This window comes from Bos javanicus, chromosome 1 (assembly GCF_032452875.1).
Source record: "Bos javanicus breed banteng chromosome 1, ARS-OSU_banteng_1.0, whole genome shotgun sequence".
NCBI lineage: Eukaryota > Metazoa > Chordata > Mammalia > Artiodactyla > Bovidae > Bos > Bos javanicus.
In genome coordinates, this window is record NC_083868.1 from 81,200,148 (window position 1) to 81,227,347 (window position 27,200).

Consider the following 27,200-nt stretch of genomic DNA (forward strand, 5'->3'; position numbering starts at 1 on the left):
GAAGATAAAGAAGGGAAAGGAAGTGTTGGATGAGCTTCAGTTTTAGCAAGAGGAGCTAAGGAAGGACTCCCTGAGGGAAGGACATCTGAGCAGATACTTGAAGGATTTGAAGGGAGTGAGTCATGGGGAATCACCTCCCAGGCAGAGGGAGCAACAAGGGCACAGGTCCTTGAGGGGTGCCTGGCATACCAGCAGATTAAGGAGGAGGCAAGAATGAGTGGAGCAGGAGGGGTGAACAGATGAGGTCAGAGAAGTAATGAGAAGGGACAAGACATTTGCAAAGCATTCTCAAGCCTTACAGGTGATTCCAAGGGTTTTCTCTCGAGAAGTGGAGAACCATTGCAGTTTCTGAGCAGACGAGTGACATGATTGACTTAGGTCCTCAGAGTCTCTCTAGCTGCTCTGTTGAGTCTAGACTGTAGGAACGTAGGCAGTGCCTCCAGTTGGGAGGCTGTAAAAATAAGCAAGACAAATGAAGGTAGCTTGCCTTAGGGTAGCAGCATTGCAGGTGGTGAGAAGTGGTTAAATTCTGGATCTGTTTGGAGGGTACCATTGGTGAACTGAAGCAAGTCTCAAAGTAGTTCTGTCTCTCAACTCCCCACCAAGACCCCTTGGCAGTTGGATATCCAGCCTCTTTGTGAACACTCCCACTAATGGAGAATTCACCTATTACCTTAAAACAGCCAATCCACTGCTGAGGATGATGTTAGAGGGGGCATCTTTCCGGCATCAAAGCCACCTCTAGGCCACCAGGGAAATTTTCAGTACAAAACTCAATTCTGCCCTTCTCTCCCCTCCCCCAACCCAATGGTGAGGTCAAAATAGGCCAACCTTCCAACTCTCCCCTCCCTCTGTCCCTCAGCTTATTTCTGCCCTCTATAGCTGACCAGCGGAGTACCAGTTGTACACAGTAGGCCTTCAAGTATTTGAACATCTGACCACATCTTCCCTAAAATCTTCTCCAAGCTCCAATTTCCTAATTTCTACAGTATTTCTGGTAAAGCAGATTTAAATATCCACTCTAGTCAAGCTCTAGTTTGACAATGCCATTCTTAAAATATGGCGTAGAATTGAACCTGCCCCTCCAGGACTCCTTAAGTATCCATATCAGGAGAACTCGTTCTTCCTGAAATCTGCCCACTCTGCTTCCTGAAAATGCCCACCCATTTACACAGCTCTAGATCAAGTCTAATTCTCCAATTCAGAATCACATTGTTTGCTCACATTGAATCTTGAACACTGCTAGATTGACAAGATATTCCACTGGAACATCTGCTGGGCTCTGTTCCCACCTTACTGCCCACTTCCTTTTCCCAACCTACTGCCTCATCTGCAGTTTTGCAGTGGGCTATTTTCTAATTTAAATGAAATACAATGTTAAGAATCCCTGTTGGGTTTTAGCTTGCTTATGTTGACCCACCCAGCACTCTGTCTGGTGAAAGTAACACCTTTAACCCTTGCTTTAGTTCTCCAATGCGTAACCCCAAATCAACTTTATTATGAATATCCTAGATGGTACCCTAAATGTGCAAATGCTTCCTCAGTCCAGTGTGTTTCCGTGGGACTCTCAGGGCACTGATTCATTAGCATCCAGCAATTCTGTGAGGTTTTAGATGGAGCCTAGCCGTGGTACCAAACAAAAGGCTCACTCATTAGAGAAGCATAGCCTTCATGAATTTCCTGTTTCAGGAGTCCCAGACCCAGGGCTGGACTTGATACAAAGGATACAAAGGAGATGCCAAAAAGAATCTGAATCATAGTGCCTGAGAAAGGACCAACCCAGTGGCCCTACATCCAACTGAAACTGACCCCCAAGGGGTGTAGATGAATCCCAAGTTGCTAAAGCTGTGGGAATGAGGTGTGGGAAAAGGGGGAGGGAAGAAGTGCCTTGGTTTGTAAGTATTTTTAGGAGCTGTGATCACAAAGAAGAAGGAAACGGGAGTGCTTTCTATGCTGAGTCAAAGCGCAGAATAGGGGAAGGAAGGTGGATTTAGGAGAAGGTCAGTGTTCAGTGAGCTTTCTGCATACCTCTGGCTTATCCACGGTCTATGCTTCTTGTGAGCTTTGTGGTCAAGGCAGAAATAAAGAGCAGAAACAAACAGCGAGCTCATGATGAAATGCCAGTGTATTGTACCAGCTGCTTCTCACATGACACCCTGCCCATCTTCCCACGGGGCTTGATTTTGACTCTTGGAAACACATCTTCAGTTGGGTTCTCTCCTTGGTGTTTTCTAGGAGATGGATCGTATTGTCAGCCAGATGCTGCACATTGCCCAGTATCTCGAGTGGGATCCCACGGAGCTAAGGCCTGTGAGTTTCCAGCAGCCTGGGGTGACTTCCCAGTGAGCTTCTAAGATAAGAGTGGGACTTGAAAAAACACACTTGTTTACAGTAGAGTGTCTCCCAGACTCATCTTCTTAGAGGTGGCTCCTTTGGGGTCCTATACCTCCTTGACCTCCCACTTCTCTGATAGGAAAAATTAGAGGCCGGGGAATAGTGTAGACTAATTCAAATAATAATACCTAATAATACCCCCTAGCTGAATTTTTATAACAGGGGTTCATAGGTCAGAGAATTTAGAGCTAGAAAGAAATTCAAAGATTTTTCTCAGTCATCAGATAATAATAATTATTACATACATTGGGGGCTCCCATGAGACCAATATTATGTGTGGCATTTTGTATACATTTTCCCTAATCTTTTGCTACCAGGCTGCAAGCACAGCAATGCTAGTTCTATTTTGCAGATGGGCAAAGCAGAAAAACAGAGCCCAGAGAGTCCAGGTGGCTTGCTTAAGGGCACACAGGTCTGGGAAGACCCAGGCTTGGACCTCTGTTCCCCTCACCCCAGTTTGCTCCGTCACTGCTCTCTACTCACTCTGAATCAGAGAGAAAGGGGTAAAACACAAGAAAACTCAGAACAAAAGAGAAAGGAAAGGGCAGGGGCGGGCAGAGAAGCCGAGGGTGAAAGTGGACAATTGTTGCTCTACGGATTCGCAGATACTGAAGGAGATGTTACAAGGCATGGACTACGACCGGGACGGCTTTGTGTCTCTTGAGGAGTGGGTCCACGGAGGGATGACCACCATCCCATTGCTGGTCCTCTTGGGCATGGACGACTCTGTAAGTTGCACACTTGAGGTCCAAGACCCCTCACCTTTCAGAAACATCAGGTTCCATGTGGAAGTTAATATCCTTGGTTTCTGTCCCAGACTTCCCAGTGGATACCTCATATGCTCCAGGCCAGCCCCGAAGTCCTCTCTTTTTTACCTGAAATATGTTCATTCATTTGACAGACATTTACTAAATTATTACTAAATAAAGATACTGTTCTGAGTACCAAGAGGAGACACAGATATCATATTCACCCACCTGAAACTTCTGTTCAACCACGCAAAGGACAAAAAAATTTTCACGGAAGAATTCCATCTTTTCTCAAAATTAGCTGTAAAAACGCTAAGAGAGTTTGGGAAGAAAGGGAAGCAAGGAGGGAGGGAAGGAAAGGAAAGGAAAAATACTGATCTGTTGTGAGGTAGAGAGTGTTCAATGATAACATCTTATTTAGCAATCAGAATAACCAGATAAGGTAGATATTTTTTTACCCATTTATACAGATGGAAAATTGAGATTCTGAGTCTGAAGATGAAAAAGAGGAGCCAGTATTTATGTGTGCCTGACTCTAAAGAACCTGCACTTTTGAACACCCCACACTTAAGAGTGAGACCAGCAGAAGAAGTTTTGCCCTGACTCTGAGGGATGCATGGGATTTTGATACCCCACTCTTGAGATAAAGATCAAGTGAAATGACCTAGGCTATTTGATCTGGTTCTCAATAATGGGTATGGTTTGGCTGGTAGAAGAGAGTTTGCAGGCAGGAGAAGACCTTGATCAAAAACCCACGTCAAAGAAAGTTCAGGGTGTGTTAGGGAAACCTCCCACTGTTTATGTGAAGCACTGGCATCTGACCTGGTCTGCTTATTTACCATGAAAAGGGGTTTCCATACATGAGGTAGGGAAGGTTAGAACTAGGAGCGCAAATGGCAGCATTAGCATTTACCAGTGCAGCCACCTGGGTTGTAAACAACACCTGTTTGAGATTACTGAAATGGCATAGAGAGGGACAGAAGAGAAGGTTCAGCTAGGCTGGCCTCTAGCTGACATTGTTGCCCATGGAATGTCCATCTGACAGTTCTGCAGTTCAGGACTAAGAATCCTGCAATTATCTCATAGCATGTTTAGGTCTTTCCATGTACTAATAGAAATCAATGAACCAGGAACTCCTTTATCCTTAGAACCCTGGAAGGTCAGAGCTAGAAGAGGATTTGGTGATCCCTGGTCTATCCCCTCTGTTTTGTCATACTGAGGACTAGAGAAGTAAGGCACTTGCGGGTGGTCACACACCTAATTAGTACCAGAGCCCATCTTCCATATTCAGTAACCGCACATTTCTCATGCAGTGATGAGACCCTACTGTGTGCATGAACCCATGTGACCTAGGACCTGGGGGAGCCCAGATAGGTATGGTATACTTTCTGCTCTTAAGGTTCAAGATGATACCTGAATCAAAGTAGGAGTTCTGCTTGAGTGTTGTTCTAACACACCAGTTTTGGGTTTGTTTTTTTCCTTTTCTCTAAAACATAATAGAGATGGGACATTTTAATCACAAAGAACCCATTTCTAGTTCTGTTTCTTAGGTGGGACTTGCTGAGCCCAAGGTGCCACCAACTCTTTGTTTGGAGGGGTTCCACTTTTTATGGCTGGAAGAGGGAGAGACATCATTTCTCCAACGTTCTCCCCAGTGTCTCCCCCCGATGCCAAATGAACCTTGTAGAAAACCATACTTTACATCAGGAATAATGCAAACAAAAAGCAAAAGTGCATTTGGTTTTCATGAATCAAAAGTTTTATGTGTTCATTTGCAAATATATACTATATTGTATGTTTTTACACTTAATAATTGGCGTTCTAGGGAAAACATTCCTCAATGTCTTGTAAGTCACAGTGCTTGTTTGGCTTTTATCAAAACCCACTTATTGCCACTGAAAAGTCTGGAGATCTCTGAATGGGATAAATGAGAAACAGTCTGTCTCCAAGGAGCTGTAGGCTCAGCATAAAACCTGGTGTGCAGGACTCCCAAACGCTGCAGCCTCCAATGTGCGAAAATAAAAGAGCCACATGATGGTGCTGTAACCCAAGCAGAAATGCTACTTATTCCAAGGCAAGGTCCTTCTGATTCTTAGCCTGTATCTGTGAAAACAGTATCTGAGAAAGGGAGAGTCAGCTAATTAATTTTGCTCATAAAGGTATTTTTAGGTCAGATGACCATCCTTCGGGCTGGGTCTGCTAAGAATACTGTAATTTCCCTTTTGTCCATGAAGGAAAGCCCTGGTTGGTGGAGATAGAAGAAGAAACACGATTTGGAAGCCATTATGACCACTGGCTTGGCTCAGTCACTTAATATTTGTGTGGTCTTGGGCTGTGTATCTGACTTCTATGAGTCTCTGCTTCTTCATTTCTAGAATAGGTATAAATCTCCCTCCTCACATGTAAGAAAACACTCTTTACTTATTTTTGTGTTCCCTATTCCCTAGTGCAGAGTAAGAACTTAATAAAAGTTTTCATTTACAATGTGTCAGGCACTGGATTAGGAGCTTCACTTATATTTCATTTAGTTTTTATAAAAATCCCTTGTGGTCAATGTTTGTCAAAAGGATGAATGAATCTGTCTTTTAGTGAATCATTTAATCAATTAATGAACCCATTCACTAAAGTAGAAACCATTTTAGATGAAAAGGCTTTAATTATATAAAACTCAGGTTTTAGAAGAAGCAGGGTTTTGAGGTGGAAGAAGAAAAAAGCATATTCTGGCCCCAGGAGGAGACCAGCATTTGAAAAAGCACGTGGGTTTCTCTAGAGACCATTAGCAGAGGAGTCAAGCACAGGAATAGGTCTGGCCACTATGGCCAGCCCAAACCAGAGGGGCCCAGAAATAAGTAGGTTTCAGTCTAGCACGTTGGACTCCATGTACCTGACTTCAATCATTATGAGCTTACAGTACTTTTTTTTTTTTTTTAACTACCCTTAAGATCAGCCCAAGAGTGTTACTCTTTTGATGGAGTCTATGACAAAAGTTCAAGGACACTATATGTGGAGGGATGCTCCTGAAACCACAGTCTCCAGTGAGGCTGTGCTCCCAGGGGCTAGAAGGTGTGTGATTATGTCAGGCTTGGCTTATCTAGTGAATAAGGATGAATTTGCTTCTGAGCCAAGCCAGGGGGACAGGATTTAACCCTCTCTGTCTCTTTGCTATTTTTTTCTATGTACAGAAAGTTTGTTGAGAGGAGTACAGTATTTTTACTAAGCTAATTTTTTCCTGATTATAAAACTAGTACCTCCTCACTGTAAAAAATTTGGCAAATACAGAGAAAGTAAAATAAACCCATAGTGTTGTTAGCTATAGCTAACCTCTGTTAACAATTTGGTCAGTTTTTTTTTTTTTTTTCCCATCCAATGTATCATTATATAAAACCGAGATCATAATATGTCATCAAATTTGCGTTCTGCTTTTTTGTCTTAGCACTTAGTATCATGAGCACATTCCCAAGCCATCCAAGGTTCTTATGAATATCTTTTTGATGGCCACTTAACATTAAATCATAGAGATGTACCACGAACCTTTTGGTCATTTTTGAGGGCTTTAGGATATTTTCAGTTTTTCGTTACTTTAAATAATTCTGGGCTCAATGTCTGATAGAGCACAAAAATGCTCATATATCTTTCAAAAATTTATTTAGGATGGAATCCAGGAAAGGAAATTTGTAAGTTGAAAGTTATAAACATTTAAAGGACCTTTAGATAGAGAAATGGATGGATAGATAAGGTGCTTGATAGATAATAGGTGATTGATGGATAATAGACAATTGATAAATAATAGGTGATTGACATAATAAATAGATGCTTGACAGATAATAGATAAATGATTGAAAAAGAAAGGATGAAGTTAAGAGAAAAATAACTAAGTTAGTTTGTTCTGATTTCTACTCCACCAGCCATGCAGGAGAGGGCTAATTTTATCTCCCACACACATACTCCATTCAGTCCCAATTTTTAATTTTTGCTTATTTTAGAACATACACACATACACACACGAAGGATTTTGTTTTTATTTGCATTTCTATTCAGAGTATTTACATCAGTAAATTAAACGAATAATTCATCTTCCAAATATGAGAAGAGACTCTTTTTAGAGAAAGTGGGGCTTCCTGCTGAGCATCGCATTCTGTTGCTGTCCCCTCAGGGCTCCAAGGGGGATGGGAAGCATGCCTGGACCCTGAAGCACTTCAAGAAACCAACCTACTGCAACTTCTGCCACGTCATGCTCATGGGTGTTCGGAAGCAAGGCCTCTGCTGCATTTGTGAGTAAACTTCCTTCAAACCCTTTTTCGCCAGGCTTGCTCTGCACATGGTTGAGCCAGTCCCAGGAAAGTTTAGGCATCTCTCCTTCCTAGCTTGAGAGACCTGCCATATTCTTCCCACAGCAGGGAATAGAACAAGACCTCCATGTCCTATCCTTATTCAACCCAAATCAAATGGACGAATATTAGTCTGCTGGAGTCGTGTCATGGGCCATGGACTCCCTAGAAAAAAGTTATTAAAGTTCACAGGTAACTAAAAAGCATCTCATATTAATTTCAGTTGCGTTTTGCTAGTGAATGTTTGCGTGGTCAGAAGAACCTGAGGGTTTTTTTAATTAAATTAATATTCATAAATACAATGGAAATTAAAATTATCCATTTGTTATACTTTATAATCCACTTAGTGAAGTCAGACTTGAGAGGAGAAACACACACACACACACACACACACACATGAGAAAGGAGGGAGGGAGCCTGGAAAGGAGAGCAGAAGAAAGAGATGGAGGGGAAGGAAGAGAGAAGGGATGATGGGGGAATGTGTGTGAATTTGGGGGACACGAAGAGAGGGGAAGGGCTGCAACAGGAAGGCTTTGCAAGGCCCAGGGTATATGGGTGCAGAATCCTGCCCGCCCCCACCCCAACCTCAGGATGCAGACAGCAGGCACTCAGCCTGAACCCTCCAGGGACCGGGGACCTGCTGCTGTGGGGAGGGCCCTCGGGTACAGTGTGGGTCACCAAACTGTTTCATTTGACATGTACATGGGAACCAGGCAGCAGGCAACCTCCACTACAAAAGACATCGTAGCAGAGCTGGGCCCAGTGTCTACCTTGAACAAGCATCAGCAGGCATAAGAAGGGGCCCCCTGTCTTTCCATCAACCTCTCATATCTGGCTCTCACCCACTTTTCATAGACCTTGCCTCATTCCTAGTAGGTTCTAGGCCTGTGGCATAGTAGTAAGTAATAACAACAATAAATTTGTGGAATAGCTATTCTGCCTTGCACAAGCGGTGCTTTATACAAATAATTTCATGCTGCAAAAGCTCCCCAAAGTAAAAGCTAATTTTATTCCCATCTTGTAGAACACTCTGAATTTCAGAGCTGTGAAGGCACATACCCTAGATCATGTGGGTAGTTACAAAGGGTAGAGCCGGAGTTCAAGCCCAGGTCTGCCTGTCTGCAGAGTTAGAGAGACCCTGGCCTTGCTTTCCACTCCCCAACATCCCAACATTCAATACTGTGTTGTTGGCATAGCCAGGGTGACACCTCATATTCCTCTTAAGGGATGTTTTCCTGCTCCGTTCACCAGTGAAAGCCAGTGGGTGGGGTGGAGGGTGTAGAAGCATGTCTGGGAGATAAGTGGATTCCTGTCAGTGAAAACTGGAGACTTGAATTTGCAGTTGGCCAGGCCAGCTCCACATGTCCCCTGCCCCATGGAGGGAGGCCTGGGCCTCAGCTAGGAGGGAGGAGGATGGCTGACCTTCCTAGGTGGTCACTCACAGGCACTATTCTTATTTACTTATTCATTTATTTTGCAGACTGTAAATACACAGTCCACGAACGCTGTGTATCCAAAAACATTCCTGCGTGTATCAAAACGAACTCCAAAACCAAAAGGGGCGGCGAGGTTGGTGATACCTGTTGCCTTGTTCTACTGCATGCTGTGTCCCGGGCGACATATCCATCTCCACAGATTCCTGGACAGGAAGGGGCTTTGGGAGCTTTATCCTGTCCCTTCTCTGCCTCGAGGACCACCCTGAAACCATCCTGTCCATCCATCAATCCATTCAGCATCTCCCTAGTACCCACCTACCATGTGCTAGGCCCTGTTCCAGGGGGTATGAGGGTCATAAGGTGGTCCTCAGCCTGGGGAACCATGCAGTCTGGTGGGAGGAGACAGGCACATAAGCAGAGCATAACGTAGCGAGCAGTGCGGTAGTGATAGCGCTGTGTGGGACTTACAGCTGAGGCATGGGGGCGGAGGGAAGGGAGAAGAGACGAACAAGGAAGCGTTCACCAAAAAAAAAAAAAAAAAAACAAATGGCATTTGAGTTGTGTCTTGAACCCAAGTCAGCAGGATTTCACAAGGAATCGAGGAGGACAAGGCACTCTGGGCTGGAGAAACTTCAAGAGTGAAGACATGGATATGTGGCTTATTCTGGTGTCTGTACTTGGTTTAGTGTGACTGGCATAGAGGAGGCTCAGAGGGAAAGGCAAGAGATGTGCTCTGGACTGGGGAGATCCAGGCTGAGGAGCTGGATGTTCATATGTAGCTAAGGGACTGCTAAAGAATTTTGAGCATGTGAAGAGATGATTGGGTTTGCAAATTAGGTTCACTGCTGGTACTAGGGATAAAGAACCCACCTGCCAAGGCAGGTAGATGTAAGAGATGCAGGTTTGATCCCTGGGTCAGGAAGATCCCCTGGAGGAGGTCATAGCAACCCACTCCAGTATTCTTGCCTGAAGAACCCCATGGACAGAGGAGCCTGGCGGGCTACAGTCTAAGGGGTCACTGAGCTGGACATGACTAAAACAACTGAGCATGCACACATACTCTGACTATGGTGCCAGAAAGAGATCAGATTAGAGAGGGGCAAACCCTTCCAATAGTTCAGGCAAGAGATAGTGCTGCTGAGGGCCTGCCTGGGTTGGGTCTGTACTCGCCTTCTCTGCTGCGTCTGTGCTGAGTGACTGCCCCCCAGTCACGCCAGCTGTTGAGTATTCTGACTGTCTCACTGGCAGAGAAAAAGGACTTAAAGGGAAAGGCGAGAGTTTGAGCGATAATTTGGAGGTCCTACCACCAGAACTTGGTGGCAATGGTGTAGGGGATGAAAGAGGGAGGGAGGTTGGAAATGGCTACCACGTTTCTAAGGTGGCCATGTAGTGGTGCCATTCACTGAGTCTGAAAATAGACACTTTTTCAAATTAGCAGGGGAAGGACACTCAGAGTTATTGCAGAGGGAAGACCCCATTAAAGAATCTGAGTCAGGAGATGGATAAGTAGGCGGGAGTAGTATCCAGCCATCCGCAGAAGGAGTCTGAGAGAGAAGGGTACCTCCAGGGGCACGCATGCATGCCTGTGAGGCACCACATGGCCTCTTGTCTGCTCCTCCCGCACCATGCCCATGCACACGCCTTTCCATGCCCATGCCTTTCACCAGGACATGCGGTGCGCCTCCTAGGCTCAGGCCCTGAGCCTGCACTCTGGCCATTGCCACACTCGGAATAGAGGGAGACCACTGAGGGCACATTCCTGGCTTTCTGAGACTCCAGGGGGAACCCAAGTCCTTCACCATCCTCTTCTGATCCCAGAAGAGGAGGGAGAAGGCAACGTGGTGTTGGGAAAGTCCCATGGACTTGGAGTCAGGAGAGTTGGCCATGAGTCCCTGCTTGGCCACTTCTCAGCCTTGGAACCTAGGACCAGTCACTTAACCTCTCTGAAGCCTCATATTTTTTTTTCTATATATAATAGAAATAATAATAATCTTGGAGCAAATTAATTGTGACCATGTAGGTGACAAACTGATTAGCAAACCGAGTTCTTTACACCCTCAGGGGTGAACGGCAGACGGTGAGAAACTACAAAGTAAATGTGACACATTTAGAGCAACAGTTTTACCAAAAACCTTTTGGAAGGAGGACACAGTAACTTAACTGATAAGTAATTTAAAACTTTTATCTAATACAAACATGGATGGTGTCAGGCAAATAGTCCGTGTGTGTTTAATATTGTGCCTGCTGTTGGCACTTCAGGCTATGCCCCTACATTTCCCCAGAGTCCATATCCACCCCTTCTGCTATTCAGGGTGCCCTAGTGGAAAACAATTTTTAGAAGTTGTAGAATTCCTGGGGTGCTTAACTGAGTGCTCAGACCCCCAGAATTTGGCATCATGGGTCACTTTGCACTTATAGTCACATGCATACACATGCATGCCCACCTGTTTCCCAGGTTCCTGGGCTGCTCTAGAAACAGATTCTGGCCAGGAAGCAGGTACAACCAGCTCTGCAGGAAAAAGATGTGAAAGCCGCTGGCTGATGACCCACACTAATTCCTCTGGGCTTTCTCTCTAACTTCCTTCCAGAGTGCTTCTTAGCCTGGGCTCTACATTATAATCACTCAGGGGGCTTTAAAACAAACTAACGATGGGCCTCACCCTCAGGGACTTTAATTTATTTGACTTGGAGTGAGGGCTGGGCATTAGGACCTCTAGAAACTCCCCAGGTGGTCTTAAGGGGCTGCTAAGGTTGAGACACACTGGCCCATAGAAGCAAGAAGGGCAAAGGGAGTTCCTGCTCAGAGTACCGCCCAAGGCCCAGGGCTGTACCAGGAAGGCCCTTCCAAATAGGCTGGCTCCTTTAATTCTCCCAGCAAGCCCAGGGGTAGGGCTTATTATGCCAATTTCTACAGATGAAGGACCTGAGACTCAGAGAGGTCCAAGAACTGGCCAAAGATCACCCTGCTATAAAGTGGAAAATCAGTGCTCTAATCAGCTTGGTCTGCAGACCAAGCCCTCCTGTGTTTCCCTGCACTGAGCGGCCTTCCAAAAGAGGGCACACACAAGCACATCCCTTTGCAAAGAGGTCCACAAGACAGGCAGATGGACTGCCAGATGAGGCACTGCTCAGAGGCTTAACTGCCGGGAGATGGACTGTTCAAAAAGCAGGCAAAGTGGCTTTCATCTAGCTTGATTAGAGTGATAGTGACTAGGTAGGGAGAGACCACCCTGTGCAATTCAGCTAAGCTGCCCAGTGCCCGCTAAACAGGAACCAGCCCTCTGGCCTCCCCATCCCTGTGCTCTTCCCAGACCTTCTCCTCAGGCCCAGGGCGTGGGGCCGTGGTTCTGCAGCCTTCCCTGGTATCCTTCCCTTCCCTCCTGCAGGTGATGCAGCACGCATGGGTGGAAGGGAACTCCTCCGTCAAGTGTGACCGGTGCCACAAAAGTATCAAGTGCTACCAGAGTGTCACCGCGCGGCACTGCGTGTGGTGCCGGATGACGGTGGGTTGGCGCTCAGGGCAGCCCTGCTTCTTTTCAGTGTGGTTTGTTTTTTGTTTTTTTTTTTGCTCAAGCTGCAGCCAGGCAGCAGTGGACATCCTGCCAGGGGGCATGAGCAGAGCTACGTGGTCAAGGCTAGAGAGGGCACCCAGAGCTGCTGCCAGTGCCCAAAGTCTAATTGCCTCCAGTAAATCATCAAACTGCCCAGAGAGAGGGTGTCTGCCCACCCCCACCCAGGTCTGCTTAAGACGATGCTGGGCAGTCTGCTGTCTGTGACCAGGCAGCTGAGAACAGCAGGCTGGACCATTAGCTTCCTTCTCCTGGGTATTGGCTGGGCCGAGGGCATTGACAGAGTGAGAGAAGAATTAGACACCAGAATCCCTGTGTCAGAGGAAGACACAGAGTTGACAGCAGCCCCACTGCCTGGGCCAGAGGCCTGTGCCCACCAGATGCAGCAAACGTCTACTTCCATCCTGGACACCCAGAGCTGCCTGACCTGCCTTCCATAGCAGATCAGTGCTGCATCTTGTCCCCTTGACCCCCAGGTATCATAAAAAGGACACATCTCCAAATCAGATTGCAGAACTCTGAAAACACAGAGGTTGAGCCATGGGGTTTACTTGCAGCGTCTCATGAGTTTCTTCAACAAGATCTCCTTCCTACCAGTGTCTCAGTGCCTAGGGAGCAAATAACCAAGGGGGGCTCTGGAATCTACATGTGGCTGCCACACTGACGACCCACAAGTCTGCCTGGGACCATTTCGCTCCAGCTGCTATGGGCAGGCAGCACTTGGTCTCCTTTCTCTGCCCACAGCAGACTTGGCATCCCTAAGCACACACCACACATGCAAACACACACACTGTCTAAGCTATACTGCCAAAGCAGTAGTGCATCAGGATTTGAAGGCGCCCTAGACAACTTGCCTCCCTAAGAAGTTTCTAGACTCTCATACTTGACATTTCCTTGAACACTTTCACTCATTCTCATCTTCATTTTTCCCCTCCAGTTTCACCGCAAGTGTGAATTGTCAACACTGTGCGATGGTGGAGAGCTCAGGGACCATATTTTGCTGCCCACATCGATATGCCCCATTACCCGGGTAAGTGTTGCCTCCCAACAACAGAGCTCTGTCTCCACACCCACCCCCCCACCTCTACCACCCCCTGCCCCGGGCAACCCCAGCTCACATTTCAGATGCAGGAGCATTTAGACATTTACATCCCTCTGCGGGCTCCCTCAACAACTCTTAGAATTTGTGTTTTCAGCACAAGTTGAAGAGAGGTCAGTGCTGCACAGTCAGGTTGTCAGGGAAAACTTCACAGACTGAAACAGTCCCGACCACCAGCCACCCAAAATGCTCTGACATGGCCCAGCAAGAAAAGCACGTTCTTTGTTCCCAGCACCTTGCAGGCAGATCACAGCTCAAGGAACCCCAGTCACCACCCATGCACAGCGAGGCTTCCCTTGTCTCTGTCTCCCTCTCTCCTGTGTCCAAACATGGACTTCCCGCTGCCTTGAAGATTTCCAAGGGTGTCACAGCCCCATCCTGGAAATGAAAGCTACAAAATTAAACTCCAGTTGTCCCCATCTGAAATTTTTTTTGTCTCCTGTGTTGCAGACCCTTTTCTCAAACCAAGTACCAAAGACCTTAAATTGTTCTCTTTTCATCTTAGAGATGTGGCTGAGGATCACTAACTCCTCACATTTCACCCTTTACTTGACCATCTTCTTTCTCATTAAAAATTGATGGGAAAAAACCACCACTTTCAAAAACCATTTGGCAGTATCTACTAAGTTGGAGTTACACAAACTCTATGACTCAACAAGTCCCCTCCTGTCTATCTGAGAAAAACAAGCATTTATTCCACCAAAAGACATGCACAAGAATGTTCCTATCAACTTTATTCATAACAGTCAAGCACTGGAAACGAGCTTAATGACCACTGACAAGAACGGATTAATAAATTGAGGCAAATTCACATAATGTAATACTATATCGCAATGGAAAAGAAGCATGCTTCAATGCAAAAATATGGGTAATCCAAAAAATATAATGCTGAACAAAAGAAGGTGGACTCAAAAGACATGGTATATGATTCCATTTTTATGAGATTCAAAAGCCAGGCAAAGTCAATATGGCATCAGGAGTCACAACAGAACATAGCAGAAGACGCAGTAGTGAGAAGGACGTGTACATATGCAGAAATTCATAGAAGGGTAGGTTTAGATTTGAGCATTTTACTGTATGTGACATAAACTTCAATAAAATGAATAATAAACATTGAAGAAAAAACAGGAAAGATGACTTCGTGTCATATCCTTTAGGTAGTGCTAAGCATAGAAACTAGATCTCAGACCTTGCTTCTCAGAGATCAAGCTTCTGAATCAACAGAGTACATTTCTGCCCATTTCAGTGTTTCCTCTGAAACACTGTGTTCCTTCCAGTGTCTCGAAGTCAAAGTCAGGGCAAGTGATGACAAAGGCCTGGAGAGTCTTTGAGGAACCCAAAGGGAGCATTTCTTTGTTTTGGTTCAAAGCCCCACTTTGAAGACTCCATCCTATGCTATACTGGTTTTCTATTCTCTTTCTTTATATTAACCATTTGTTTTTCTTTTGATTTCTTTTTTTATAGCAGGCATATTTTTTTCAAAGGATGCTTGTCTTTCCTCTCTTTTCACAGGACAGGCCAGATGGGAAGTCTGATGGTAGCGTGTCAGCCAAGGGTGAACTTGTCATGCAGGTACCTCAGCAAACCCTGAGTCTACTCATTCCTTCTAAGCTGGTCCAAGGTTGTGGAGGGGAGGACAGGATTTGAGTTCTAGAGAAACACATCTTAACATCTGCTTTCCTATCTGATCGATTATATCACAGAAGATACTGGATTTCCAGTCTCTGGGGTTACCTTTGGCCACCATGCTGTAGGCAAGTGGTGCAAAGGGAGGTTGGTTGATCCTGTAGCTGGCCACACTGGCTTTATCACCTTTTAAGGAACATGCTGCATAAAACTTCAATATGCATACCCCCTGAATAATAACAAGAATGTGGCCTAAAAATAGACAATTGGGTTTTCCAAGACTGCCAAGCTGTCTCCAGAATGTGATCTGCCAAAAGAGTTAAATAGATCCAAAAGTTCTCCTCCATCCTTAAATGTGTATTTAAGAACTCAGTTTTTTTTTTTTTTTAGTTGGATTCACCAATGAACTTCTCTCTGTGCCTTTCACAAAGTGCCAGGGAATGCAGAAAAGGCAGCCTGGTGAGGTGGAATGAGAAAAAGAAAAAGAAAGAACACTGGGGACTCCTCCTCTCCCTCTGACCCTTAAGTTTCCTTCTTTGAAAAGGCACATAGCAAATCCCTGCACTGCCCACCTCCCAGAGATGCTCGAAGATTCAATGAGAACTTGTAGATGAGTATAAAACATAAGCCACAGTGATGCCAGAAGCTTGATGTGGTAAAGCTCTAGATACCTTGAAGGGGAGAAAGTCAGATGGAGCACGCACACAGTGCAGATACGTCAGTTCACAGCTGGCATCTATCTGCTTGTCCTGCATCTGTTCTGATTGGACAGTGTCCATGCTATGCAGGTCGTTCAGCATTCTGAATACCACCCCCAGAGGTAAAGATTTACTTCTCAGTCTCCAAGATGCTTCTGGCTACCACACAAATAATCACCCTTGGCAGATGGAAAAATTCCTAAAATTTATAAAGAATGTTGCTGTCCATTTCAACTTATCTGGCACTGGGTTTGCTGAATTTTTAGCTTGAGATATGGAAAAGCAGGCATAAGACAGTGAATATGGAGCGGCGCTGCTCCTCTGTATCGGTGTATCCTTCTGCTGAAGCTACAAGTATTTACTGAGTACACCTGTCTCTGGGGCAACGGGATCCTTGGTAGGAGGGTTATACACACTCCCGCCCTGCCCTTGAGACATTTAATGTCCAGTTGATGTTTTGAGACATTTGGGCTTCCCTGGTGCTCAGATGATAAAGAATCTGCCTGCAATGCAGGAAACCCAGGTTCGATCCCTGGGCCGGGAAGATCCCCTGGAGAAGGGAATGACTACCCACTCCAGTATTCTTGCCTAGAGAATCACATGGACAGGGGAGCCTGGTGTGCTACAGTCTATGTGGTCACAAAGAGTCAGACAGGACTAAGTGGCTAACACTTTCACTTTCGCTTCACCTGAGAAAATACAACATGAAAACATGCAAATAAACAATACCAAACAAACCCAGAAGATATTATATGCTTCAAATGCAATAGTTTTCATTGCAGTGATCAAGCAAAACTTCGTAGACGAAGTAGGTCTTGAATTGGGCCTTGAGGATGAGAAGTTTTTCTTGAGGTTTCTCTGAAGGAAATAGGCATTTCAGGGCATTAAGGAGGAGAAGAAACCAGTGTGAGCAGCACCACAGGGTGAGAATTCACTCATAGAGGGTAAGAGCCAGACTTGGCTGGAGCTGCAGTGAAGGTTAGAGTGATTAAGGGAGAACGATAGAAAGGGGCTACACGTAAATACCTTGCAGGCCAGGTTAGCAGGTTTGGATTTTATCCTCTGGGTAATGAGATGTCATTAAAGGATTTTGAGCAGGAGTGGTATGACTAGTGACGCCTGGGAAAGAACTGCGTGGGGGCAGCTTACAGGGCTTCACCTGAGGTGAGAAAGCCTGAGCAGTGTGGGCATTGTGGCAGCTGCCGGAGATAATGAGACATTCCAGGGGTAGAGCTGGCAGGACAGGGTCTTCCCTGGGTGACTGGATGAATAATAGTAGTAGCCAGGAGAGAGGACCAGTTTTGGGGGGAAAGAAGGTAAGTCAGATTTGGGGCATGTTCCAGTGGCTGAAGATACCCCCTTTGACAGTGAGAAAGGTAGAACCAGAGCTCGGGAGGAAAATTGGGGCTGCAAATGTGGATTTGAAAGATGCAGGGGGTGGAAGTGATGATTAGCTCCATTCTATTTAGGTGTAGGACCGGATGGTCATATTTTCTAAGATCATTTCAGTTGTATCTTCACAAAAGCTAATCTTGTGCTGTGGGCACAAAGCCACACCATTGCTGAATAATTTGAAGCCCCATTTCTGATCCCCTCCTCAAACCCTTGTCACCATTAATGCTACTTAAAAACCACTTAGGCTGGAGACACTTAACTGCTTGCTGCTGCTACTGCTGCTGCTAAGTCACTTCAGTCATGTCCGACTCTGTGCGATCCCGTAGATGGCAGCCCACCAGGCTCCCCCATCCCTGGGATTCTCCAAGCAAGAACACTGGAGTGGGTTGCCATTTCCTTCTCCAATGCATGAAAGTGAAAAGTGAAAGTGAAGTCGCTCAGTCGTGCCCGACTCTTAGCAACCCCATGGACTGCAGCCCACCAGGCTCCTCCATCCATGGGATTCTCCAGGCAAGAGCACTGGAGTAGGGTGCCATTGCCTTCTCCGCTTAACTGCTTAATCCCTCAGATTAAGCCAGTGGAGCAGCACCTATTGCCTCCTGACCTCCTCTACCCCATGCCTGGATCTGCTTCCCAGCTGCCTCTCCCGGGATCTGTCTTATTATCCACTTTCATTGCATTCCTTCCTGTGGGCTGAAACACAGCTAACTTCTTTTTCTTTTGCCTTTGAAGTATAAGATCATCCCCATTCCGGGTACCCACCCCCTGCTGGTCTTGGTGAACCCCAAGAGTGGAGGGAGACAAGGAGAAAGGTATGTTCTCTTCTTTTTTGAGATGGAGAGGCTAGAACAACCTCATCTGGGTCCTTTCTTCCCCTCAGCCATAACCGAGTGGGCTACGGAGATGGCAGACCTGTGGTCCAGTCCCAGCCCTACCACACATCATTTGATGACCTGATCCAAGTGACTGAACGTCCCTGTGCCTTGGTTTAATCCTCTGTAAAATGGAGATAATAATCATTTCTTCTCCCATGGGGGTTTTGCGAGTATTAAGATAGACATAGAACTTATCCTAGGGGTTGTCACATGGGCCATTATTCTGTTTCCCAGAATCAGGCTAAGTTCTGAGATGCCTGTTAAGTTCCCGGGCTTCCAAGTCTTTTCTTGATTTAAGAGACATGGCAGAGGCACCTGGTCGAGACTTCTTGGCCTATTCCACCGCGACAAAGCAGGGCACCCATCTCATCAGTGAAGGAAATGCCCAGTCTGCAGAGAGTGAAGGATGGGCAGAGCAGCTCTGCCTCCCTGTGTTCAGCTCTGAGGCAATGAATTGTTGACATGGTGATCTGGAATCCACGTTTTAAAAAATAATAAGACGATCTTAAACAAGAATTATGAGACCCCCCAACCCAAACAGGGGCAGAGCACCCTTTCTGAACTGACCTAATTAGTCTCAAGCTGAAGCCTTGAAACCAAGCCTAGGTGTGGCTACTGCCCCCAGTGCTCCTCTGCCCCAACTCCAGTTCCTGCATGTCCTCCTGACCCCAGGACCTGGGGGACCTTTGTCTAGTCCACAAAGAGCAGAATCATACTACCTAGAACATGCAGAACATTTGGGAGAGGTTCTCCATGAAGGAGAAGGCCTCGGGAGAATGAAGTCCTGTTCTCTGGGTTGCTCTGCACTGTCCTCTGTGCAAGGCGCACTACTCCTGGGGGTGGAGACTGAATCTTGGATGGTGGGGAGACTTTGAACCAGGGTGAGGGCCTGGGTGAGGCCAGCTGGACCTGGGAGTTCAGGGTCTGCAGGACCTGTGTGCAGTCTTCCCCTCGTTGGGTTTAAAGAGACCCACGTTCCCACCATCACTGGGCTGGAGAGGTACTTGCCCTCCTATGACTTCTCACAATGACATTCCCCTTCTCTGTCTCGGTCTCTCTCTCTCTCTCTCTTTCTTTTTTTTCCATAGAATTCTTCGGAAATTCCACTATCTGCTCAACCCCAAACAAGTTTTCAACCTGGACAATGGGGGGCCTACTCCAGGGTATGGAGATACAATCTTTACTTCTTATTTCTCCCCCGCCCCCTGTAATCTCTAAAGAGGATAGCTTTCTGGGTGGTTTGGTTTTTTTAAAATCTCTTTCATCCGTAGACTTGTCCTTCCTACCAATTCACTCCTTTTCTCTTCTTTTCCTCGTTATCTACTCTTACTTCCTCCTGGAGATACTCAGGAACACCCATTACGGCTGACTCTGGGAAGCAGCCTACTCTACTTTATCCCAGAAAAAGCTATTGATTTTGTAAGAGGGAAAAATTGCAAATGTCATTTGTGGGATTGACAAGAAGGGCAGGCTGGTAAATTAACTTATTCGCAAGGCTGTATTAGCTGGCATCTTCATACTGAATCATCAGGGAGAAGAAAAGAGTTTTCTTAGCACTGTCCGTCGGTATTTCAGAAATCCATACAGCTGACTCAGAGTTCCACAGCATGTTCTGTTGTCGAGGCATTTTAGGATCAAGACAATTAGTTGTTCGATGAAATCACATTTTTTCCTGAATCATCCAGTTCAGAGGTTGTTCGGTGCACCCTTCCCCACCCGCACCGGCCCGTCTCCTGTCATGTGCCTATTGGCTATTTCCCTGTGTTGAGGAGACAGGGAGCAACAAAAGGAGATAAGCAGCCCCTCTGCAGCTCTCCCCAAGTTCTGTGGGAGGAGCCATGACATGATGAGCCCTGTAATCAGAGGTTCCTCCAGCACTAGGGCTGGAAGGTACCCAAAGACTGCAACCTTCTTACCAGCCGGAGCCAGTGCATTAGAGACACTGACTGGCCAGCCCGAGGCTATCTCAGTGCCAGTCCTCAGATCTGTGCCTCCTGGGCTGGGGTTTCCAACATCCAAACTTGCATTGCTATGCTTGGCTCACCAAGACCTTAAGAGGGTCTGGGTAAGGACTCTAAAAAGGGACTCTGAGGACTTCCCTGGTGGTCCAGTGGTTAGGACTTTGTACTTCCACTGCAGGGGTTGTGGGCTCAATTCCTGGTGAGGAAACTAAGATCCCAAATGCCATGCAGCATAGCCAAAAATTTTTTTAAGTGTTTTTCATTTTAAAAAATAAGTAAGAAGAGACTGTGTCTTCAGCTGTTTGACACACAGCTATTATTTTTGGCGGTGATGATACAAGACCACTAAAGGGGTAAGAAACATGAGTGCAAATTCAGCACCTCTGCCGTGACTTACCTATAAAATTAATTTCAAAATAAAGCCCACCTGTGCTGCTGCATGTGCCATCACGGTCCTCATGATGGCCGATGACTCCTCCATCTGTGACTTGTGACTGAGCAGCAGCCCACAGATGCCTTTACCAGCCTGCTCTCTTCTAGGGCATTTTGATATTTGAAGACAGACAGTACTGTCCCTTAACTGCATCCATCCTAAAATTGGTTTGCCCAGGATGACAAGCCTGGTGGCTGCTTCTAGGGCCACTGTGCCCTGAGTATCTCTCTCTGCTGTATGTGTCAGCCTGTAATCAGAGAGGCTGTCTAGCTGAAGGGAGCCTTCATTCAGAATCCAGCTCTACAGGAGAGAAGAGTTCTACAGGAGAAAGGCGGGGAGGGGATGTTAATTTGCCCACACCTGCATTGGCAGAAGACCCCAGGGGTCTCTTCAGATCACCAAGCAAGGCAAAGAGGAAATCCTGGGCTTCAGCTTCTCAAGCCCAACCCCGAGGCCTCCCCAGATCCTCTCTGTGCTACAGCAGAGGTTCTTAACCTTTTTTGCACCAGGAACCCATTTAGCAGTCTCATGGAGCCTATGGACCCCTTCTTAACATTAAGATAATATTTTTTAATGTATACAATGAAATATATAGAAATACCCAGGGAAACTTTATTGAAAAAACAGTTACTAAAGGTTAGACAACAAATCTGTGACAGGAAAATACATGTGATTTATTAAGACATTATATGGCAAGTTCCAGAGGCGGGTCTAATAGCTACTGTAAATTAAAACAGTAATGAGCAGAAGTGATAATGGAAAATGCCTGCCACAACTGTAGTAAAACATTGAAATACCTGTCATTTTGGCTCCTTAACAAAGTCACAGGTATTGTTGAAGGAAATGCTAATTTTCAGTTAGAGTTTAGGGAAGATAATAGTGTAACATTTTTTTCAAGTTCAAGGCCCTCTGGATTCTACCCACACACCCCTTAGATATGCACCCCAGGTTAACAGCCCTTCTCTACAGGCTTAAGGCCCCTGAGGGGAGATGGTGCTTACTCCACTTAGGTCTGGGGTGGGATGAAGATTCAGCTAGTTTGCTGCATCTCAAAAGCTGTGGGGGCAGAGTAGGTGAGAGCTAGAAAGGAGGCAGATGTTGGGGGTTAATTGTATTGGTGCCAAAATAAGCAAACTGTGGATTCCTCTGCATAAATCATAGACAGTTTCTAGAAAACCATTTTCTGTGTTGAATATTGAGTCAGAATCTCCTTAGACAAAGATGGCTCCATGGAGTTCATACTCAATGGCATTGCTTAGTATGTTCTGCTTTCAGAACACTGAGTGACCCTTTCAACCCCAAAAGGAGTCAAGGTCATAATATGCTTCCCGGGAAGGGAGCAGGGTGTTGGGGTGGGGTGGGGGGACTTCGACTCAAGGAGTGTCAAAGTTCAGCCTGTCAGCAAAACCATTTTGGCCTTTCTACTTCCCAGACTTAACTTTTTCCGCGATACTCCAGACTTCCGTGTTTTGGCCTGTGGAGGTGATGGGACAGTTGGCTGGATTTTGGATTGCATTGGTAAGAATGGGCTGGAAGGACCTTTGTAGTTGATTTACAATAACTGTATTTAAAGTTGTGTGTGTGAGTGCTAAGTTGCATCAGTCATGTCTCTGCGACCCCATGGACTATAGCCCTCCAGGCTCTTCTGTCCATGGGATTCTCCAGGCAAGAATATTGGAGTGGGTTGCCATGCCCTCTTCCAGGGGATCTTCCTGACCCAGGGATGGAACCCACGTCTCCTGCTTTGGCAGTCGGGTTCTTTACCACTAGCACCACCTGTGAAGCCCATGTTAAAAGTCAGAGGAAGGTAATAAAGAGAAATGGAACTATGTCTTATTTATCTTTGTTTCTACTCTTGGACCAATGCTTCACTAAATACCTACTTCAGGTGGACAAAAGAAAGAAAACACAATGGAAGGATTCCCACATGTACAGATGTTAACAACTTAGTCTCAGGCCTTGCTTCAAAAATATCTGCCATGGGCAGGATTTGGGCAGTTGCAGGACAGGCCAGATGGGGAGACGGGGGGGAAGGCAGCAGGCCTGGGACTTCAGGCAGGTCCAGGGTGCTGGATAAAGGCGAGGGAACTAAGAATAGATGCATAGTGCAGGGCAAGTCACCTTGAAATGAACGCCTAGAGCCCAGAGCCCACAAAGCACATCTGAAAGCTCAGATCAGTTCAAGCAAAGAAAAGCTACGATGGGGTATGTCCAATATGCCTTGATCAAAAGGGTGATGGGGATGGTGGGGAGGGTCCAGGCTGAGAATCAGGAGGCCTGCCTGGATCCGTGGGTCCTTGGACACAGTACCACCGGTAGATGATGGAGAATGACTCTGAGATTCTGGGACGAGGGATACATTCAAGATCTAACCCTGGAGAGCCCAGATAAACACTGAGATATAGAACATAAACTCAGGAAAGCAGCCAAGGGAATTGCTGAGATGGTCCAGAGCATCGAGCCTGGGCTGCGTGGCTGTCTTCATCCTTTGGTCCCCAGATCCTCCTGTGTACCTCCAGGTGCTTAGCTCCCATGGAAGCCCTGGTGATGCAGCAGCTCAAAAAGGACACCGTCTCACCCTCATGGAGCTTCCTTCTAGAGGGAAGAGACAGACAGTAAACAAAGAAATAAGTGAAATATACAGTATGACAGAAGGTGATTAAAAAAGAGAGTGAGAGAACAGCAGAAAATAGGCAAAGGGAGCTCAGCAGTGGGAGTGGGGTTGCAAACTAAGACAGGGTGGTTTTGAAGGCCCTGAGGAGCAGATGATATTTGCATGGAGACCTGGAGGAGGAGAGCTTCGCGAATGCCCAAGGAAAGAGTAGTTCAGGCAGAAGGAACAGCAGATACAAAGGCCCTGAGGCAGGAGCAGAAGTCCAGTGAGGAGGCTGCAGAGTATGCCCAGGGTGGAGTCTGTGAGGCAAGAGGGGCTGGGGATAAAGCAGAGACAAAGCAGGGCCAAGTCTCTAGGACATGGGCTACGTGATATGGAATGTGGCTGTCATACCATGAAGATCCCAAGATGCTAGATTGTTTTGAGCAAAGCAGGGGCACAACAGATTACAGAAACTGAAAAGGGTGGGAGCTGGGAGACCAGTTAGGAGGCTCCTGCAGAGATCCAGGGAGGGGACCTGGGCCGCGAACCACAGTAGAGACAGAGGAGGTGGTAAGGAGGAATCAGGGTCTGGATAGCTTTGGAAGATTGAGCCCACAGGATTTGCTGACTTCCCATGGGAGAAAAGTACTTCCTCTGGGAAGAGGGGAGTGGAGGATGGGCCAGGATAGACCCTGGACAGGGTGGAGAAGGCTGGGCCCCCGGGGGTCGTAAGCAAGCCACCTGGGTTGGGACAGGCATCCCCCATACCCGCCACATCTGCTCCCCCACAGGCACTCTGGTTTCCATGGACACGGCCCTGCCAAGCAGCCACCCACGCTCTCTTGTCACCCATGGCTCTGGAGTTGTTTGTGGGAGGAGGGAGGCATCCTCTGAGAGCCGAGGAAGAAAAAGCTGATCAGCAGAGGGTGGATGGCTGGAGTGCTAGGAGCTGCTTGTAGGATTCCCTCTCCATTGGGAAGGAGAAAGTAGGGTTTGCGGACAAGCTTTATAAGATTCATCTGCAGGGGACACAGGTGATATATGTTGCCCAGAACAGAAAAAGCATGTGAGGTGATCTGTTTTTTCACAGGTTAAAAAACAGAGATTAAAAAATGAGAGTAAAAGGAATAACTGGACAATGATCGTTCATTCAAGAGACTGAGGCCCTTGTTCAGTGCTCTATGCAACCCCATTTCAGCTCTCTCTCTGATCTGTTCTCGTGCAATAGCCAGAGTGGTCCTTCCTGAATGTCAGTGGGGTTTTGATGTGTGTGAAGCACATCAGTGGCTTCCCAGGATTCTTAGATAAAGATAAAACCAATGCTTCAGGGGCCCAAAGTGGTGCCTAGCAGCTGCCCACCCTTCCAGCCTCATTTCCTACCCCCATCCTCACCCCTCAAATACTCAATCCCTTTCTGACCCTTGAAGACACTAGTGTCCCTTCCACCACAGGGCCTGTCTGTTCTGCTCCCCTGGCAGAACAGAAGCTTGGTCGGCTTCTACTTCAGACCTCAGCCTTCCTTGGGGAAGATCAGCCTTCCATTACAGGACCGCAGTCCCCTCCTTCCCAGTATGCATTTGAAATTATGCACCAATTACCTCATTAATAGCTATCTCTCCCTCTCAATGGTAGGTACCATGAGAGCCAGAGCCAAGTTTTTTTTTTTTTTTTTTTTTGCCTGCTGTTAGAGCTGGATCACCTAACACAGCATCTAGGCCTTCAGTAAAGGTGTGCAGATACTGCAGCAAATAAGATACAGGTCCCCCAGAAAGGTCACAGTACATTTGGGGAACAAAAAAGTAGTCATTTACAAGATAGTGTGAATGAGATCATCCCTGGCACTAGAGAAGCACTCTGGAGAGGCATGAGGTCCAGACTAGGCCAACCAGGAAGGGCCTCTGCATTGAACCCCATGTTGACATGGTGAGTGGGAAGCAGGACGTGAGAAGGATGAGGCTAGAGAGTAAGGCAGAGCTGAGAAGGGCCTTGCTGCTGGGCTAAGGGGTGATGGGAGTCACGGCAGAAGGCAAAACAATGGGCTAGTGTGATCAGGCTTGTGGTTCAAGGATTGCCTGCCTGGATGGCCCTGTGGAGAACATACCAGGGAGTGAGACTGGAGGTGAAGAGGACAGAAAGGGGCTGGTGCAGCAGTAGCGGTTGGAAGGACTCATACTGTGTCAGAACTCAGCCATCACCATGGGAGGGAGAGGAGAGAGTGCTTGGAAAGCCATGGAGACAGCATGTAGAAATTGATGTGTAAACAGATGTGTGGTGAGGGAGAAGGAAAAATCTAGAATTACATCCAGGTGTCTAGCCTCAGCACTGTGAGGATGGTTGATCTGCTGCAAAGGGAACCACAGAAGAAGGGGCAGACTTAAGCAAACAAGGGTCTTCCAGGCAAAGGAAGAGTCCCAGCAAAGGCCAGAGGCATAAATGCATTGTTCTGGAAAATGAGAGAGTCCACCAACTTACTCCATCTCAACCCTCCTGGCAGTAACCTCAGCCCTGAGTCTTGCCTCAGCTGTTTCCAGCACGAGTGTGACAACCTGGGCGGGGTGGGGAGGGACGGTCACCTGCTGGGGCAGCCCTGGCATGAACCTCATGCAGGATGATGATTCTTGCATTGCCCCCCACTCAATCCCCAGCCGTGCTCCCCAGTCACATCACCCACATCCTTCCCTGGCATCAGATGCTCTGAGCTTTATATAAGTGATATCCCCTGGAGCCCAGTGGGTGTCTGGCCTCCTTCAGCTTTCCCAGCTCAGTCAACATGCTGCTGTAGATATGCAGCCAGATGAAAACATACGTTATGCTACGCTTTCTCTAATGGTTTGGCCTGATGCTTCATCATAACCATCGTGGGAGATAGGATCAGGACTCTGTGTTTGCAAGTCTGGGAGGTGGTGGAAGTGGCAAACTGTTCCCTAGGTGCCAGATAACATCTCAGGGTTTGGCTTGTTAGACACAATGTTATTTTTAAGCTTTTGAACCTGAATGACTTGAGGTGAGGCATCTTCAGTTTCTGATGTCTCAGACCCACCTGTTTTACTATTTATGCAGCTGCTTAGGCTCTGAAGAAAGGAGGAGTATGGACTTAGAGGGGCAGAAATCTGGGTTTGGATGCTGGCTCTAGAATGACTTTCCCTCCATGAACCTCCATTTCTTCATCCACGTGAACGATAATATCTTGCAGTTAGTTCAGTCGCTCAGTCGTGTCTGACTCTTTGCGACCCCATGAATCGCAGCACGCCAGGCCTCCCTGTCCATCACCAACTCCCGGAGTTCATCCAGACTCACGTCCATCGAGTCAGTGATGCCATTCAGCCATCTCATCCTCTGTCATCCCCTTCTCCTCCTGCCCCCAACACCTCCCAGCATCAGAGTCTTTTCCAATGAGTCAACTCTTCGCATGAGGTGGCCAATGTACTGGAGTTTCAGCTTTAGCATCATTCCTTTCAAAGAAATCCCAGGGTAGTTCTCCTTGCAGGATCTGTCTAAGGATAAGTGGGGTAAATGCTTGTTATCATTGAAGATTAAAACTATGCAAACTAATGTTTTTGAGGTTTACCACTGTCACTTCTTGGAAAGAATTAGGATGAAATGAGGATGAACCAGGTGTAAGTTACTGGGAGACAGATTTAGCTCAATATGAAGGCTCCTTTGCAGTGGTTAGCTTACTGCAGATGGAAGAGATGGCTTTAAGGAAGTAGTGAGTTCCCCATCAGGAGAAGTATTCAGACAAAGAATGCCATAGAGGCTTTCAAGCATTAGATAAGGGGTAACTGAACAACTTAAACCTTCTGTAATCATGTGGCATATGGTTCTCTCTTCCTCTTCATGGGTTGCAGATAAGGCCAACTTTGCAAAGCATCCACCTGTGGCTGTCCTGCCTCTTGGAACAGGAAATGACCTGGCCCGCTGTCTCCGCTGGGGAGGAGGTGAGTCTTCGTGGGAGGGGCACTATCCTAGGGACAAGCATCCCAGTCTACAGGGAGGCTCTGCAGAGCTAGGCTGAGCTCCCCTCTTAAGGATTACATTCCA

General features: G+C 46.8%; 1 protein-coding gene across 5 annotated transcripts in view; it reads left to right on the plus strand.

Moving 5' to 3' along the window:
• The window catches only part of DGKG (diacylglycerol kinase gamma), a 222,935-nt gene that overhangs the window by 89,784 nt on the left and 105,951 nt on the right, over positions 1–27,200 (plus strand). For 2 of the 5 annotated variants that reach the window (XM_061413305.1, XM_061413296.1), the window contains exons 8-18: positions 2,236–2,310; positions 3,000–3,122; positions 7,297–7,414; positions 8,952–9,040; positions 12,294–12,410; positions 13,414–13,506; positions 15,088–15,147; positions 18,027–18,106; positions 19,258–19,332; positions 21,996–22,081; positions 27,008–27,097. In XM_061413305.1, coding sequence (XP_061269289.1) covers positions 2,236–2,310; positions 3,000–3,122; positions 7,297–7,414; positions 8,952–9,040; positions 12,294–12,410; positions 13,414–13,506; positions 15,088–15,147; positions 18,027–18,106; positions 19,258–19,332; positions 21,996–22,081; positions 27,008–27,097 — 1,006 coding nt within the window. Of the gene's footprint in view, positions 1–2,235; positions 2,311–2,999; positions 3,123–4,456; positions 4,518–7,296; positions 7,415–8,951; positions 9,041–12,293; positions 12,411–13,413; positions 13,507–15,087; positions 15,148–18,026; positions 18,107–19,257; positions 19,333–21,995; positions 22,082–27,007; positions 27,098–27,200 lie in introns of those variants that run through there. The other 3 variants (XM_061413297.1, XM_061413298.1, XM_061413315.1) reach the window with 3 other exon arrangements.